This window comes from Pelodiscus sinensis, chromosome 3, assembly GCF_049634645.1.
Source record: "Pelodiscus sinensis isolate JC-2024 chromosome 3, ASM4963464v1, whole genome shotgun sequence".
NCBI lineage: Eukaryota > Metazoa > Chordata > Testudines > Trionychidae > Pelodiscus > Pelodiscus sinensis.
This window is the reverse complement of record NC_134713.1, coordinates 98,758,499-98,776,858: the sequence shown is the minus strand read 5'-3', so window position 1 is coordinate 98,776,858 and position 18,360 is coordinate 98,758,499. Positions and strand designations below refer to the sequence as shown.

General features: G+C 46.0%; 1 protein-coding gene across 9 annotated transcripts in view; it reads left to right on the top strand.

Annotated features, from left to right (window-relative positions):
• NHSL1 (NHS like 1) overlaps positions 1-18,360 on the top strand; it is a 263,051-nt gene that overhangs the window by 128,252 nt on the left and 116,439 nt on the right. Inside the window, exon 1 of one of the 9 annotated variants that reach the window (XM_075924288.1) lies at positions 3,273-6,185. The exons of the other annotated variants lie outside the window; for them this stretch is intronic. Within the exon in view, the coding sequence (XP_075780403.1) occupies positions 6,170-6,185 (16 nt within the window). The 5' untranslated portion in view covers positions 3,273-6,169. Of the gene's footprint in view, positions 1-3,272; positions 6,186-18,360 lie in introns of those variants that run through there. 9 annotated transcript variants of the gene reach the window in all.

Genomic DNA, 18,360 nt, shown 5'->3' with positions numbered 1-18,360 from the left:
CTCCACACTCCCACCTGCAGATGTACAAAACTGCTTTTTGTTTCCAAGTTAAATATCATTCTGTTTTTTTCATGCTCAACTAGGACCACTTAACACTATTTTGCAGTATTCAACCAGCTGCTCCCAATTTAGAATCTGTTGATTTCATTAATGTTTGATTTAATTAATAGTCTGTTTATTTCTCCTTCCAGGTAATTAATGAATAGCTTTACTAAGATTGGCCCTAACACCGATCCTTTGTTCAAAGGATTTTTTTTTTAAACCTTGAAATAGGGCTGTATTCTTCCCATTGGAATATCATGGGAAGCTAGTGGCGCATTAACTTTTCTAGTCATGGGACCCCTCCCCCATCAGTAATGGAATCTGTCCGCACCTCCCCTCCATTACTGTACAGCAAAAGTGGATCTGGTCTTGAAATGTAGTGCTCTTCCCCCCCCCCCCCCCCCCGCTTTGGAAAAAGGGCCAATGCAGTTTTGAGGTTGCACACACAAAGGCTTTCATCTAGCAGTTTGAGGATTTCAGGGTCTCTTCTGAAAGGAATGATCCAGCCATTTTCAGAACTCGTATGTTTACTTGGAGCATCTGACAGGCCAGCTTCTCTATGCCTACTACAATGAACTGACTTCCTCTTCCAGCTGTCATTGGAGGGAGTGTGAAGTCCTTAGCTGCCATGCCTTCCATCCCAACTTTCTGCCATGCCTCCTTAGGGGGACACGCTCCACAGTTTAGGGATCACTGGGCCAGGATAAGTGACCACTATCATAAGATCTTCCCTACTTTTCTGCTAGAATAATTTATTCCAAAGTTGTAACCCACCAAAGTAACTTGTGTACAATAGGGCACCAGAGTTACAAACACCAGAATTATTAACTGACTAGTCAAGCACACATCCCATTTTGAACCAGAATTATGCAAGCAGACAGCAGCGACCCAAAAATAAATAAATAAAATAAAAGCACCAAATACAGCACAGTGTTGTGTTATATATTACATTTAAAAAAAAAATGTACAAAAAAAGGAGGGTGAGTTTAAAAAAAGATTTGCCCCAGTAAGGACATTTTTTTGTGTGCTTGTTTCATTTAAATTAAGATGCTTAAAAGCAGCATTTTTCTTCTGCATAGTAAAGTTTCAAAGCTGCATTATGTCAATGTTCATTTGTATACTTTTGAAAGAATGCTCATATTTAGTTCAAAATTATGAACAACCTCCATTGTCAATATGTTTGTAACTCTGAGTTTCTACTGTGTATATGGTAACACATACTGAACAATGATCACATAAGAGCTAATAATGGCTAATAGGGCTCCACATGCTATTAGTGCTGTTTTGGCTATGGTCTTTACTGCTATTTTTAAAGTGCCTGCACTATTTGCTATATTGATTCTTTGGGAGAAGTTCTAGAAAATGAGTTGTGCATGCGTACGTTTCACAGAGGGACCTGGATTTCAGGAACGGTATGCTGGTAAACTATACATTAGGGGCTGCATTTCCCAGGTATACAATGAAGCCATTAACCCTGAACTCTTCCTTGCTCCTTACCACATATAATTCTTTACTATCTAAGCATCCATCTTCAACTGCAGTATGGTAAGCATGCCCATGCTAGGTTTTATCTAGCTGATATGGGTAACAGTAGTAGGAAAGACCTGGCTGCAAAGATCCCAGCGTGGACCCAGCAACTTGATTACATACCCAGTGGGCTTGTACTGGACAGGGTTATACTGAATTGGGTGGGACTAGGGTTGCCAGATGGTTTAACAAAAAATACCAAACCCCCTTCCCCCCCCCCCCCCCAAACCATCAGGAAAAAATTCTGTTGAGGGCGGGGAAAAAAAAGGGGGGGGGAGACCAAAGTTGTTGGGAGGAGGGGGAAGGAGCGCTACGCCTTTAAATGGCTTCGCACTCATCGCCCTCCCCCCCATCCCAGTGCACTCACCCCTCCCTCAGAGCCAGGCCCCCCACAGCGTCCCCTATCCACATGCACTCACCCCTCTCCCTGAGCTAGGCGTCCCCAGCGCCGGGAGCGCCCTGTCCCAATCAAATCTATCTCCCTGTCCCTCCCTGCCAGGCACCGGAGGAATAGGTTGGCCGGGTAAGGAAATCTTACTTTTAAAGTTGCCGCTCCTGCTGCTTGGCCCCGCTGCCTCAGCTCTCAGTGTGTAGAGAGAGGCATCACGTGGCCAGCTCCCGGGTCTCTGCTCAAAGCGTCATGTGGGCCAGAGCAACGTGTGCTCCACTCCCACCCCAGCCCGGTGCCCTTGTAGCATGGCGCCCGGGGCAAGTGCCCTCTCCTACCCCCCCTTCGCTATGCCTCTGCCACGCTCCTCACTCCCCTGCCCTCACCAGAAAATTGTCCATGCTGGGCATCTGTCCAAGGGAAACAGGAAATACTGGACATTTCACATGTCTGGCATTTTCTGTTGTTTTTTTTCTGGACTGTTGTCAGTCGACGGTCAGAGCAGTGAGTCCCTTATGACCGGCTGAAGTTCTTTTAAATTGTGCTTGGTTCTGTTACAGCAACTGAAGGAGTCAGGTTAAAGCTTAAACAGTTAGTATTTTATTGTTACAGGGTAAACTTAGTTGTTAAATGCTACTGCTGTGTTACAGTTAATACAGCCACTACAAAGGACAGGACACAAATTACACTAATAAGTCACTTACAGTTACCATGAAACCCCTTTGGTTCTCTGAGCTCTTATTAAATGCATGCAAAATAGACACATAGCAGGTATAATTCTCACCCCTGCGTTCCAGACTTGGCATGGCCAGTGTCTTTCTCTCAATCCCTCGGGAAGAAGTAGGGCGAGGTTGGGCGTCCCACAGACCTCGGGAGACAATCAATACCTGCCAGCAGGTATAGATGATTGGAGCTCGAATGGGGTGGGCTACTATACCCCTCTTTATACCCCTTAGGTCACGTAGGCTTCTTCCTGGTCTCAAGTGGCCAATTAGAAAAAATGGCTTTGAATGCCAAGTTTCCCACGAAGGGTGCAAAGCATAATTCACACCTGGGAAAATGCAGACAATGGGCACCTCTGGTATGTGATGGGCGAAGATTCCTCTCCTGGGACAGTGCAGGCGTGTCAATTACTGGTACTAGCCATCAGGACGGCGGGAGGCCCCGGGTCGTCAGCTAGCCCATTTACTGTCTGGTTTCTGTTTATGGTAGAGTCAGGGACAGGCAGCACACCTGTGTTCCCAGGGCATCAAAGGCTGACTGCGTTTCTCTTGCTCTCTGGGGAGGGTGGGGGGGGTGCGGAAATCAAGATGTGGTTCGTGTCTGGCTACAATTGTCCGGGCCAATACCGGACACCTGGCAACCCTAAATGTGACAGTCACAAAATTCAGAGTTCAAGACCTGGTCCTGGGTTTGAATGACCCTGAGATATTTGTCCTCGAATTCCTGTGGAACTGCTCCATGCATGCCAAGGGATCAGAGTGGCACCAGCCTCTTTCTGGGGTGGAGAAGAAGGGGAGGCTTGGGTGGGCCTTTGCCTGCCTCCTGCCTCTAGTCCACACCCTGTTCCTTCTCTGCCCCCAAAGCCCCTCCACTAGTCCAGAAGATGAAGCTGGGCCGTGATAAAAGCCTCCCAGTGAACTTGGGCCACTGTAGAGAGCCCCGGCCTCTCCACCAATGCTTCCCACAGCGGCTCAGACTTCTTGTGCAACTCATACCATGGCCCCACACCATGGCGTCCAGCCTGGCCCAGGGAAGGGCCTTGGTGGAAAGCGTGGGGGGCTACATAGGGGCTGAGGTTCCTACATGTGTCCTGCCTTTTGAAATGGTGGTCACCCTACTACTGTGACGGCGACCCTTTGTTGAACCGTGTCATCATGTCCTCACTACCACTGTTAACCAGACCAGCTAAATGAAAGCTAGAATGGGTCTGCCTACTTGCATTGCATTTGTAACATAGGCATACCTGTAGGTTCTGGTTCTGTATAAGCACTTGCTGTGGGGCATAGAGCTAAATGTACCATTGTTAGTCCTACTGAGATATCAGTAGGATCACACAAGATGGAAAGCACAACATCTGGTAGTAAATGTTTTCTGGATTAAACCCTTACAAAGAGTCTCCAGTACCTGATCTCAGTGACTTCTCTCTTAGGGGAGAGACAGAGGGAGCATACAGTGCTCCAAAGGAAGGCAAGGCCTTGGTTCCACCCCCTACACTGGATCTGGGCAAAATACGGCCCGCGGGCCGGATCCGGCCTGCCAAGCCACTGGATGCAGCCTGTGGATGCTGCAGGGAGCCCCAGGCAGGCTATCCGCTTTCCTTGCCCCACCCCCATGCTGCTCAGAAATGTGGCTGCGAGTCGGCAGTAGGGATGTAACAGTGTAGTCGATTAACTGAGAAGCAAAAGCTTATAGGTTAATGCTATAGACTACACGTATTTCCCTCCTCTCATCCTCGCCAGTAAATTTGTTAGCAAGCAGGCTGCCAGCACAGCTCAGTTCTGGCTCGCGTTGGGTCCAGAATCTATTCCTGCTGAGGCTCCCCTTGTGGACCAGCTCCTGCCTGACACCCTGCACTGCCGCCTCTGATTCCGGGGACTATAAAATAGGCGACTAACCCACAAAAAATCACAAGGTTACTCAACTATTCAATTAACCCATATTTAACATCCCTAATCCGGAGGAGAGGAGGGAAAGCTTTAAGAGCTGCTTCTGCACCCAGCATAATCCCATTGACCAGTTTCTGGCCAGAAACTGGCCAATGGGAGCTACCTGTTTCAATAATAGGCAGCCACCAGAGCACATGGCTGCAACTTGTGTGTGGGCAGGGCAGGTAGAGAGAAACAGAAACAGCTGTTGGCTGGTAAGTCTCCTGGCAGAGCCTACCTCTGGTATCCCAGTCCCTCTCTTCCCCAGCCCTGTGCCCCCCACTTCTGCCCCCTCCTCCACATACCCAAATCCTTTGCCCCACTCCTATACCCATAACCCCTCCCAGAACTGGCGCCCCAATCCCCTTCCCCAGATCACAGTCCCCTCCTGCCCTATCCCACAAGCCAAATCCCTGCACCCCCTTCTGTACCCTCTGGCACCCCCAATTCCCTGCCCTAGGTCACAATCCAACCCCCTCCACCCCAATCCAATGCTCCAGGTCACAATGGCCTCCTTCACCCAAACTGCCTCTATTACCCAAGCTCCCTTCTGCACCCAACCTCCATCCCAGATCTCACACCTCCTCCATTAATATCCTGGAAGAGAGCGGTCCTCAACCATTTTCCAAATTCTTGGTCTCCACCCCATCAAAAATTATTGCCCACTCCTGCCCTACACACAGATGGGTGGAGTAGGACCAATGCACAGGTGATTGTGCTGAATTGCTGGGAAGTGAGGTAGAAGAGGGTGGTGTTCAGCCCTATCTCAGAGTTGTGCTGAAGAGATACAGTTAAGCCCTGAATTACAAAAGCTAAAAGCTAGAGTCCTTACATAGGCTAACCTGCTAGTGTCTGTAATGGTAGGTTTGCTTGACTGAGAGCTGATAGGATTTGACTCAGAATGAGAGCGCTTAAAACTGTAATGTAAATTCATTTGACATCATGTTTGATTTCCTAATTGCTAACATTCTTTACACTGTCCCTAACTGGCAAAACAACTAAAAGTAGGACTCTGGGGAGATTTTTTATATGTTGTAGGTACTATGTATGTGTATATGCATATCTAAAATACAAACCGCACAAAGCACTTTATGGGGGAGAGAAAAGCCATGCATTCCAGAACAACAACAACAAAAAATTACAAAGAGCAGAGTTAGTAATTCATAACAAACAGTTGAGTTGGATTAAAGTGATTTATTTTTCTAGTGCTGACCAATTGGTGGATATAAGCTGTGTCCACAGCAGTGAAAAATGCTGACTGATAAGATAAAACAATTGCACTCAAGCTTATGCTGTGCTGGGATTGACTAAAGAGACACAGACACAGTAGCTTTTTTTTGGAATTGGCTGGGTGGGGAGGTGAGATATGGGGAGGTGTCATCGTGCAGCTCAGAAATCTGTGGATTGGGTAGCAGCTTCCTGTAACAGCATGAGCTGGCTGGCTGCCACACTTCTCCGACTGTGTGCTTGAATAGCATAGACTGGGGAACAGCTGTACCTTGCACTCTTGTGTTGTGCTTGGGAAGCAGAACACTTTCTCTCCTCTTCATGGAACTGCCTCAGCATGTTTTGTTTGAAAGGTGAGGGGACTTCTTTGGCAAAGTAGTTGTTCTGGTTCTAGCTCACAGGACTGTGTTATTTCATAGGGATGGCAACTCCTTTAAAATGCTTACAACTTTATGAGTTTATTCTGTGCAGAAATGAGAGAGTGGCATCAATTCATTGTTCCTTTTGTTCTTACGAACAGGCAAAAGATCCACTGCTGCCTGGCTGGAATTCTCTTGTAGTACATATGAATGTTTTTAGACAAAAGGCCAGGTTTGCTGTGTGTGTCTCAAAGTAAACGTGGCTAGCTTAATGTAGAGAACATTTCAAAGAGACTTAGTTGCATCGCAGAAACTTTTGGAATGGTTTATTAGTTAATGCATGTGCACTGGTGATGCTGCATTGTGAGCTGAGCAAGAGTGTATCTTAATTTAGTTATTCCCCAAATGGGATGGGATGTGATGAATGCCTTGAGGGAAAACAGAAGTAAATTTGTTTTGTGATAATAACACAAATACTCAGTAGCAATTAATTCTGCAGTTGTGGATGATATCTTTTCTGGACCTAGAATAAATGCTGAGCCATACGAATAGCAAAGGTAATGTGTTTGGGGGAGAGAAATAATACAGTAATTCTGCACTGTGCCATCCTAATTAACATTGTTTTGTTATTTGGTTGCTGATGTATTAGAGAACATTCTTATTTAAAGTCACAAAGCGTTCCATTATAGGGTTGTTTGGCTTGCTCCACTCTGCCTACCTGCCCGATGTTCCGTACTCCGTATTTATTAGTTCTTATGGGGAAATTGGATTCACATAGCATCATTTCTCTTAAAGTAGCTTTTTCGGAAACATAACTACAACATTAGGAGAGGAGGTAACTGGGCTTGGTAAAGTTTTGTTCCTAAAGGGAGAAGCGTTCTCTATCAGGTCTATATTTAAGTCCTTCCTCAAAAATTATCTTGCTGTTACTTGTCATAGTTTTCTGAGGTGTGGTTGCTGAATGCTGGCTGAGCAAAAAGCTGTTGGGGTGAAGTGTTAGGACTCTGACACAGGTTTTCCATGGGATAGAGTAAAATTAAATATTCAATGCACATAATTTGCTTTTCATTCGGTAAGAACTTCTTGACCATCTTTCAAAGTGGTAACATCAAAATATTGAATATATTATACCTACTATAGACTATTACAAGTTATTGTTACTTACTGTATCAAGGTAGCACATAGAGGCCACAAGCATGAACTGAGCCCCATTGTGTTGGCATTGAATTAATACATAACAAGAAGAGCAACCCTGTCCCCAAACTCTTAGTCTAATTAGTGCTTTATATTTTCATAGTTTCTTGATACAGTTTTCTGTAACCAATTAAGACTTTTCACTATCTATGAGGTTCATCTTAAATTATACAGTGGATATGCTTCTGCACACATGTGCGTACACAAAAAGTTGTGTTGCGTGCATTTTTAAAAGACTGTTTAAAACAATGTTTTCAATTTATGACATGTACTGAACTGAGGCCACTGAAATTAAAAAAAAAACAACCCAGTGATTCTGAGCTGTTCATTGAAAAGCATTAAATTATTAGTTTTGTAGGATATTAGTTACTGCTGAAACAAAGAATCTATGTGGACTATGGGTAGCATTTTTTCAAAAGTGTACTAGGTAGAAATGTGAATGTGTAATCGACTCGTAGCTCAGAACTCCTGCGGACAGGGGCTGATGCCACCCCGCGCTGCTTCCTCTGTGTCAGCAAACAGATCACGAGGGGGGCTGACTTTTAAACTGGCCCCCGTCATGGACCGGCTTTAAACTGGCCCCCCGTCATGGACCGGCTTCTGCCTCTGAGACAGCAGTGCAGGGTGGGAGTGGGACCAGATCCCACTGGTTGCTGCCCCGCCCCAGGACGATAGAAGAGTTGACTAAGAATTAACGCCGTTAGTTGACTATTCTATTTACCTGCTATTCAACATCCCTGATACTAAGAACTTAGGAGTCTGACTCATTGACTGTCAGTAACACTTAGGCTAAATCTACCTTGGAACCTTACAGCACTGTATCTTTCTGGCTCAGGTGTGTGAAAAAACACCCCCTTTCCCAGCACAGCGAGTTACAGCGCTGTAAACTTTTCTCAATATCCTTTGATTTTTAAACATTTATGTAAATGCTAAAGGCAAGGGAAATAGCTTAACACATGAAATGCATTTTTATAAGTATTTTTTCTTGATATACAAATTGAATATTATAATATTCAGAAAGCTAATTAAGGGTGCCCTTTGAGTGTATGGCTAAAATAGATAACTGTTGAAATATTAACAATACATTTGTGATGAATGTTATGATAATGGTCACATTCAGGGTTGCAATCCAGAGCTGTGCAAGGTTGTCACCACCTACCCTGTAAGTTGGTGCCTCACAATGCTTTGCTGGTGTAATGCCCAATCTGGGCTACTCTAAGACATCACCCTAAGTGTTTGTGTATAGCTCCAGGCTGCCAACATCACTGTCCCCAGCAGCTTTGCTTACTAGCTGCAGGGTGACTTCAGCATCTCCCAGTTCTGAATTTCCCCCCAAAATACGGATTGTTAGTACTGCTCCTCAACAGTTCAGATATCACAAGTCTCTTGCCCAGACAGGGGTTAATATACAACAGTTTACTACTTTAATTGTAGTTACTCAACGTTTCATTTTAAACACAGCATTAGTTTGATTACATAAAACAAGTGTATTTAATTACAAAGAGCAATTTTAAGTGAATACGTGGATAAGGCATTAAAAGTCTGAAATGCTACTACAGAAATAAAGATAAGCACATTGTAGTAACTAAAACTTATCCAACTAGACTTAGTTAAAGGTAAAAGTTTTTATAGTCCAGTCATCTTTGAAATGCGTTTCCCTGAGGGTTATTCTGGGATAAAGATCATTCTTTCTGTAAGGTTGGAGTCAGGTAGTGTTAGCCTGAAAGAGGTTCCATTTTGTTCACTAAAATTTACATGTCCAGTCAGCTTTGAAATGCATTTCCCCGAGGGTTATCCTGTGATAAAGTTCATTCCTGCTGTAAGGTTGGAGTCAAGTAGTGTTAGTGTAAAAGAGGTCCCATGTCGTTTACTAAAATTTAGATGGATCTGCTTCTGCTCCCCTTCTTTTTTTCAAAGAATGGCCACTTGACAGGTGATTTCCCATCAATGTTGATGACACCTGAGGAGAGGCATCAACTTGTCCTTTGTCTTTGAGAGACAGGTTTATCCACTCCACAAACTTGTCTGATAACCACATTTCAGTCAATTTCATCATGATATGATTGACGAGTGAGGAGTTAGTTTTCAAATGTTAACTAACAAAGCATATTTCATACAAAGATTATTACACTAATATGTAGGATGTGAATACAAGGGCTCATATGGTCACATCATCATCACCAAATTTTTACTCTAGGCATGTGTTATGTTTGTCACTGTGGTGATAAGATGGGTTTCTTGTCTATCCCTTTCCAGTTATGTTATTTACGCTCTGGTCTCTGGTTCTCTTCATCCTCCACAGACGGTGATATTATAGCGCTCTATTATCATCATGGGCGATATTCTCCATTTCCTAAAATAATTCTGAAAGCAGTAATTAAAACAAAAGTTAACATACTATACTAGTATTAATTTATATTTATATTTGCAATCCTGTAGTAATAGCTTGGCAGTACAAGTGTCTAATTTACTTTCACTAGCAGTGGTTTTTTTTTAGTTATTCCCTTCTGTAAATCCTTCTATCGTATCAGTCTGTTTCATTTGTCCTAATCATCATACTTAGCTGTAGTTTTGGATATATTAGTACCGTGAGATACAATAAAATGATGGGAGGCTGTGAAGTGGGTTTATTTTCTGTCTCTTAAATAGCCCAACTTGTTTATCCTGTGGCTATTATGTTCTGTTTTGTTTTTAGTTCAGAAAGCACTAGGAGCATAGGGTGTTTTTATTTGCATGTTTCTATGGCAAGCACCTCCGATGCTGCTGCTGTGCATTAGTAGTTTCTTCAGTCTCTAGTAATGATTAGTACTCTTGCTTAGGCGACTCGGTCATTAATGTCTGTGTATGCTTTGAATCACATGTGTTCTTGTGGAACTGGTTGGCACAGAAGTCCTTCCTCATAGCTTAGTCTCCCCACACCTTTATAGTCTTCGGTTCAGCATCCCTCTAATTTCTGTTTTCTTCTTTTAACTATCATTTGTGCTCACTTTGCCTTTATCCTTGCCACCCATCTGCAGCCACCATGTCAGTATCAAAAGAAAAGGCACTTTGTATCCTTCAGAACCACCATCAATTTGGAATAGGTCTGGCAAAGGACACGGTTCAGACAGTGTATCTACACCCTCATATTTAGGCCCTTGCCCTGGCTACAAAATTGTATTCACATCCAGTCCGCAATGCACAAAAATGGCCTTTAGATATAAAGCAGATATCCCGAGATTTACAGGGCTCTCTTATATCCCCAGTGAGCCAGAATATATTTCCTCTAGCTGTATCTGGCTTTCCAGGATCAAGGAGCATTAGTTCTGAAATCGCTTCTGTATCTTAATATCCCATTTGAAAGTACCAGGTGTTGTTTCACAATTTCTGAGATTATTTGTTTGAAATTATTCTGATGCATTAATGGAAATGTTATTGCCGATAGATTGAAGCAGATTTTGCATAAATATATAGGCAGGTGCAAGGCAGAAGGTGGACTGTTCTATTGCTCTCAATAACTTGGATGAGAGAGATGGATATCTAGAAACTCTAAATATATTTTAGTCCTTAAAAGTTAATATCTGGGAGTGTCGTGAGTGTCAGTCTCAATACATTGGCATGTGCTGAAAAGTGAACTCAGATTTTTGCCTAGGATCTCTTCTGGATCTTTGTAGAAGTTTATAGTTTCACAGACGGGAAATAGTGCCAGCAAAGCTGCAAAGGGGTGTGTGTGTACTCACTGCTTGCCTGCTTTGGAGAAGTATTTTCCATATCCTTGCATGTCTTACAACTGTGTCTTTGGTGGGGGACGTTTTTCATACTAATAATAGCAACAAGTTATGTTAGAAACTATCTGTGAAAAATCCTGGGTATGTGGGTGTTACTCCCTAGAGGAGAGTTCCATGCTGTAAATGCAGATTTTTTTTTAAATTGAAGATCACAAGGCCTGCTTACCAGTTGTCTCATGTGTGTTGTGTGTAAAGACATTCCTTGGATTCTTTTCTTGGCAGCATACTCAGAAAATATCTAATGTTTGGAATCAGAAACAGATTTTCCAAGTTGAGCCATGCAAGTGACAATTTATACATGGGATTGCTTTTTTCTCCATTTCCCCCCCCCCGCCCCGCATATATTCATCAGCAAATTTGAAGGAAGGGAGGAGATTTGGAGCCAGTTAAAGTGACAGTGCTGCCTGCCCATGAGAGTCAGTAAAAATTTAAAATGACTTTATTTAAAACTAGGAAACCAAGTGGGTGTGTGTAGTAGGGATGTGAAAGTGTAACTGTGTACACTGTTAACCGATAAGCCTGGGCTCATTGGTTCACCTTCATAGTTACATGCAGATTCCTAGCATGCATGGGGAGCCGGCTTAAAGGCTGGCTGCTCCCACCCCTTTCTGATTGTAACCACTGAAATTTTCAGAGGTTGCATGTTTAGTTAATTCCATATTAACATCCCATGTGTGCGTGTGTTTGTTCATCTGACATGAATTCGATGCTGTCTTTTATTTCTATCTTGAACTTTGAAGTCCTGTATGTGTTGAGAGTTAGAACCTTTAAATATTGTCTGTGGTGCATTTCATAGTTCCCATTAAGATGAGCACCTGCCTGGCCACAAAAAATTCTTCCCCCACCCACCTCCTCTGGAGAGCCGCGCAGCAGCAGTTGTGCAGTTGGCCACTGCTCCGGCAGGCGGGGCCAGATGAGACAGCGTGGCCACTGGAATGGGAATCTGGCACCTAGTGTGGCCGCTGGAGTGGGGGGAAAGGGAAAGGCCTGCTCTGGTGGCAGGGAGAGCCAGAATTTATTCTGGCACCTGTGGCCGGGAATGGGACTTGCTGCATGAGGGGTTGTCTGCTCCGGCAGTTTGGAATGGGACATATGCTACATGGTGAGAGAGGGAGAGGGATTCTGCTCTGGCAGCCAGGAATGTGTGTGTATTAATAAATTGGGTGCTACAGTGACACACATTCAGACCAGCTCACATGACCTCAGTATTGGTGCACAAGCCAAAACTCACTCCGCTCATGGTTGGAAAATCTTAGAGGGATCACTGGTGCATTTTGAGAATCATATAGTCTTTTTAATCATGCACAGCAACTGTGAAGGCCCTGAAGTTGATTGTCCCCATGTAGAACAAATAATCTTAATAAATACGTGAAACAAAATTCACACATTTCTGTATTGAAATTGAGAAGATTTTAGGTTCTTCACATTTACGTATGAATCTAAGTTTTCTTTTCTTTTTCTTTTTGTTGAAACAATTTTATGGCCTTTTATCTCATTCGCCCAGGTCTCCTAGCATCAGCTCTGGTATCTGTGTGCAAAATGATTATCATCAGCAGGGTGGGCTACCATGGACTCTAGTTACAATAAAGAGTGAATGGAAGTGCAAAGGAAAGACAAATAATGCATGATCCTGAATTGTTAAAGTTCAATATTTACTTGGCTCCTTAGTTAGGAGGTTGTTTCCTCCGAAATAAGTGATTGATATATTATGGCAAGCACAGGTGCTAGAATTAGGGAGGCTGCTATACTCCCAGCATTGAAGTGGTTTCTATCATAGACAGGGCTTATCGTTTGGTTCACTAGCTCTCTGCACCCCCCAGTGTACACATTGCTCCAGCAACCCTGGATAACAAGACACACTTTATAATTGTGATTGAACAGAGTTTGATCACCAAGATACGGAAGCTTCAGGTAACTTTTCTTTCTTCTTGGCGGTTCATCTTTATTTTTTCCTCTTGTACTGTACAGAATTACTCTCTCTTTTTTGCTCCCATCTTCTAATCTATTTTCTTCACTTCTCCTTTTCCTGCACATCCTGTTATATGTAGTATCTACTCAGTTAATCGCTACTGAAGTCTACTTAGACATGTAGTTACCAACTGTCTGGACTGCTACCTGCTATTATCCCTATTCCACTGTGTGGAACACTTTACCCAGGCCTTGTCTACTCTAGACAGAGTTTGCTGATATAGTCAGCGATAATTTGTGAACTTCAGGGCAAGTGTGGTGATTAACCTGCTCAGCATAGAGGAGTTGGGAGGAGCTGAGAGGTAGTGGGGAGAGCTAGAAGGAAGATAGGAACATGGAGGGGCGGGGGAGTTGGAGAAGTCCCAGGGGAGCAATGGGTGACTCTCAGAAGAATCCTGCCCGTGCCCACCTCTTGCTGAGCTTCTTGTCTAGGGAGCCTGGCTACCCAATTTCTGACATCTCCCAGCTCTGCCCTAGGGTTCCAGTGGCTTCAGCCCCCACACAACAGAAGGGAGAGGTTCTGACTATGCCTACGATAGGAGAGGGAGAAGGAAGGGGTTTTTGTCAGGGCCTCTACTTCACTTGCATCCTTTACATGAATTATATCAGCAAACCTGCCTAGTACGGTTTCAGCTTTTGCCAACAGAAGTTTTTTCCATCACTATATCTTACTCCACTGGCCTGAAAGAAATTATATATATTTATAAAAGCTTGTACCAACTTTTTTGTTGGTATATCTGAGTCTACATCAGTGCTCTAACAAGCATAGATTGCTATGTCGGTTAGAGGTGGGTGTTGGTTTTTTTTACACTGTTAAACAAAATAGCTATATCAGCAAAACTTTTCAGTTTACAGCTGTCTAATTCCCAACTGGACATCTGTATCAATTTGAAGTTGAAAACAGGTGGTCACAATAAAGAGCAACCTACCCAAACACCATGGCCTAATGGTCCAGGGTTAAATCTTGAGGAGGAGGTCTCTTGTCTGCCAAAGCAGGAAAAATATTATTTACAAAAAAAATAAACCCAACAACATTTTAAATAGAAAAATTTAAAATAGTTGTTTATTAAACAAAAGCTTCATCTTTTCATTCTGAAAGAAACAGTGTGTGGGACACATCAGGAAAGTTTGAAAGAGCTAATATGTGTAGCTTGGCTCAATGAGTATGTGTGAGAGCTGTTTTCTCTCTTTCTTTCTCCTTTCCCTTTCCCTTGATCTGATAGGAGGGACAGTTGTGCAGCTGGGTGCAATGACCACAGGGGGACAGCGAGTGAGGGGGCCATTTATATTGCAGAGAGACCATAGTGGAACAGCTGTGCCAGGAAGAGAGTGGCCAGCTGGGACCAGGACTCTCTACATTGTCCACCACCCAGTTGGCCTTTCTCTTCTCCTTCCCCATCCTCAGCAAGCAGCCGCACCCCCTAACAGCTTCCAGGAAGCCCAGTCTCCCTCTCCCCCGGTGAGGAGCCGCCAGAGAAGGGGACAGGTACTCCCTGCATCCCCCACCACTGCATGAGGCTGGCTGGGGTCCCAACTGCCCTTGCCTATCTGCAGGTCTGGGGCAGTGATGTTAAATATCGGTTAATTGAATAGTCAAGTAACCTCATGAATTCTTATTGGTTAGTCGACTATTCTGTAGTCCCCGGGGTGGGGCAGGCCTGGCAGCAGCGCGAGGTGCCAGGCGGGAGCTAGTCCACAAGGGGAGCCAGTTCAAAAACCAGTTCCTTTTGCGGACCAGCTACTTGTTGCCCTTTACTGATGCCTCTGGGGCAGGGGTGGGCAAAAGGGCCTTTGCGAGCTGGATCCGGCCCACCAGGAGAGTTGATTGGGCGTGTGGAGGTCCTGCCGCTTTCCACACCCCCTGGCCAATCAGGGTTTGGGGGTGGGGGAAGCACATGAAGTCTCCTCCTGTCCTGCCCCCACCTTGCCAGGAGTATACAGCGCTTAGAAGCGCCACCCTCCTCCCACAACCAGTTGCACACTTCTCTCCCTCCTCACCCCACCAATCCGGGTGTGGGACATGGGGAAGCATGCAAAATCTCCTTACACCCTGTTGCTCAACTGGTGGTTGACTATTAAGTGCAGTGCTTCCTTGCAGGGCGAGGGCATGGAGTGAGAGACTTCATGTGCTCCCCCTGATTGACCTGGGGGTAGCAAGGGGAATGTGTGAAGTCTCCTCCCACTTCCAGAGGTGTGGGTACCTAGAGAGAACCACCAGCTGTTCAGAATAGCTGGCAGTTCTCTCAGAGCCAGGGTGGAGAGGGAGGACAAAGACTTTGCACACTCCGCCAATCCAGACCAATTAAGGTCTGTGGGTGGCAAAGCACAGAAGTGTCCAGGCCTCGTCCCTTCCACTTGAGGCCCCACCCCTTCCGTGGCAGCTCAGGGCCACTTCAAAAATTTCTAAAGTGGCTCCCAGTAAAAAATTATTGCCCAACCTTGCTTTGGGATATAAACCAGGGTTTCTCAAACTTTGTCATACTGTGACCATCTTCTAAGTTTCTCACGACCCCCCGCTCTAAGTTGCTCATGACCCCCTGGGGGGTTGAGATCCACAGTTTGAGAAACGCGGGTATAAACAGTTACCCGGTTAGCGTTAGGCTTACTGGATAGGTAACTGGTTAACCAGGCCAGCTGGTGGGAGCTCAGACAGGGCAGTAGGTGGAGTGGCAGTGGTCCAGGTGGCAGCCCCAGACTAGGGATGTAATAGTGTAGTCGATGAACTCATTAACCGATAAGCAAAACCCTGGCGGGGGGAGTGACTGGGAGATGGGGCGCGATCAGCGCTGGGAGCCCTGGTTGCATGTGAGGAGGAGAAGGGGCAGCCCGGTCCATGCTCCTGCGCGTTGGTCAAGAGCGTGGTGGAGCCACAGCTGGACTGATTCGCCTGGGACGGGAGCGCCCTGAGATCTGCACAGCCCGGGTCAGTCCTGCTCCCTGCCAGCTGATTCACTGCCCTGCCCCCTCCGCCAGCTCTGTGTCCCGCTGGCCCGTTCCTGCTCTGGATCTTCCCTGGCCAGCCCCCGCCCCCCCGCCAGCTCTGCATCCCACTGGCTAGTTCCTGCTCTGGCCAGTCGTCCCCTCTCCCCTCCCCCCCCAAATCCTGCAGCCAGCCCTGTTCCACACTCCTGTGGCCAGCCCTGTTCCACACATCTCCCCTCCTCCCCCCCGCCCTTCCTGGCCAGCACCCCTCCTCTCCCCCCATGAAGCATGTCCAGTTTTTTTTTTTTTTTAAATGACTACCTGGTAACTCTGGCAGTGATCCTATCCCTGGGATTACCACAGAGTTTTAAACTGAGAAGCAATTTGCCACCTTCACTAAACTTCTTGTTAATCAGAGAAACCCTTAAGTAATTTATGGCAACATATGCTCCTTAACAGCAACATCAGCCCTCTGAATAGATGGCTGTGAACAAGGCAAAGCTAGAAGAGGACATACCATATACAGCATTGGTAATGCTATACTTAAACAATGTAGAGTAATTATTTTACTTAAATCCTTGAAAAGCCTGCAAAGATATTTATAGGCTTATTTAAAGTATGTGTATGCTATTTCACAGAACATTTCTGTATTAAATTCTTTCAATACTTAAGGATTCAGGCAGCTGCACATATATTTTAGTGTATTCGCTAGGATGCACACTTTTATTATTTACAAGGAGTGTCGGTGTTTAGCTGCAGTTTAACAGGAAGCCACTGCCCTCTGTTGAGCAGCAAAATATTATCTGTATAGTCTTGGCAGTTCATAATTTGCATTTATTAAAAAAAATTAAACCAATGATAAAAACAAAGATGGGAAGATTTAAGAAAATCAAAAGTGTAGTAATGAAAACATGGGTAATGAGATCATTCAGTGACTACAGGTTGGACCTCACTGGTCCAGCACCCTTGGGACCTGAGCTGTCCTGGACCAGGGAGTTTGCTGGACCAGGAGAGGTCAGTGCTCCCTTGCTGGCTGTCCCGCTCCCAGGCTTCTCTCCCTGGGACTCTCTACCTTGCTGCTGGCCCTGCTAACGCTCGCCCGCCCGCCACGGCTCCTCACCTTGCTGCCCTCCCGCTGCCCCAGGGTCTCCTGGGGTTCCTGGTGGGAACTACAGGCAGTCCCCGGGTTACATGGATCCGACTGACATCGGATCCCTACTTACAAACAGGGTAAGGCAACCCTGCACTAGCTGCTTCCCCCCTGCAGACCAGGGAGACGCGAAGCTAGTGCCCCCCCAAAGCAAACCAGGGAGACGCGGAGCGGCTTTTCTCAGCAGACACCTCAGCTTGAGAATAAAGGACTGAGGGAAGTGAGGTGTGGGAGAATAAAACTGAGCTCTGGAGAAATGTTTGGCTAGAGTTTCCCCTACAATATGTACCAGTTCTGACTTACATACGAATTCAACTTAAGAACAAACCTACAGTCCCTATCTTGTACGTAACCCGAGGACTGCCTGTACTTGGCTGTTGCTGGTGTTGCTACTGCAGGGTGTTTTCTGGGGTTCCTGGTTGTGGCCACCCAGCTGCTGGCGGTCCTGCTGCTGCTGTGTGTTCCCCAGCCAGGGTTGCCTGGGCAGACTGCCGCTAAGGTTTCTGGCTGCCCACCTCCACCAGTCCTGCTTCAGCTGGGGATTTCCCAGCAGAGGCTTCCCAGCCCCGCTGTCCCCTGGGGGTTTCCTGGGGTTCCTGGCTGGGGCAGCCCAGCTGCAGCCCAAGTTCCCAGCTGGGGCTGGGACTCCCCACCACATGGCCCTGCTAATGCCCGGGGCTCCCCAGCCGTGGTGGCCCTGCTGACCCTGGGGGTTCCCTGGCGGGGGCTGGGCCCCCCATGCCTGGCCCTGTTAATGCTGGGCGTTCTCGGAGAGGGTGAGGACTCCCCAGATATAGCCTGGCCCAGCTGGGGCTTCCCAGCCCAGGCCCAGCCAAAGAGTTAGCAGGGCCCACAGGAGCATGATGTGGTTGGCTGCACCGTGTCACGTGGTCCACATGGCCGGGCAACTCCCAGCCAAGGTAGTGAGCAAGCGTCTTGCTCGCCTTGTCCTAAGGCCAGGCCTGCCCCAGTCCCTGTGTTTCTCCAGGGCTTTTTGGCCCAGCAATATCCCTGGCCCTGATGGACCACGGATGTTGCTGGACCAGAGAGTCCCAGATTTGAAAGGTTCAACCTGTACTAGTTCCTCTTCGTAGTCACAGTATTGTGTGAACCGTGGTAGCAATGGTAAGAGCATAGTTTAGTCTTAAATTCATGTGGTCACTGGCCT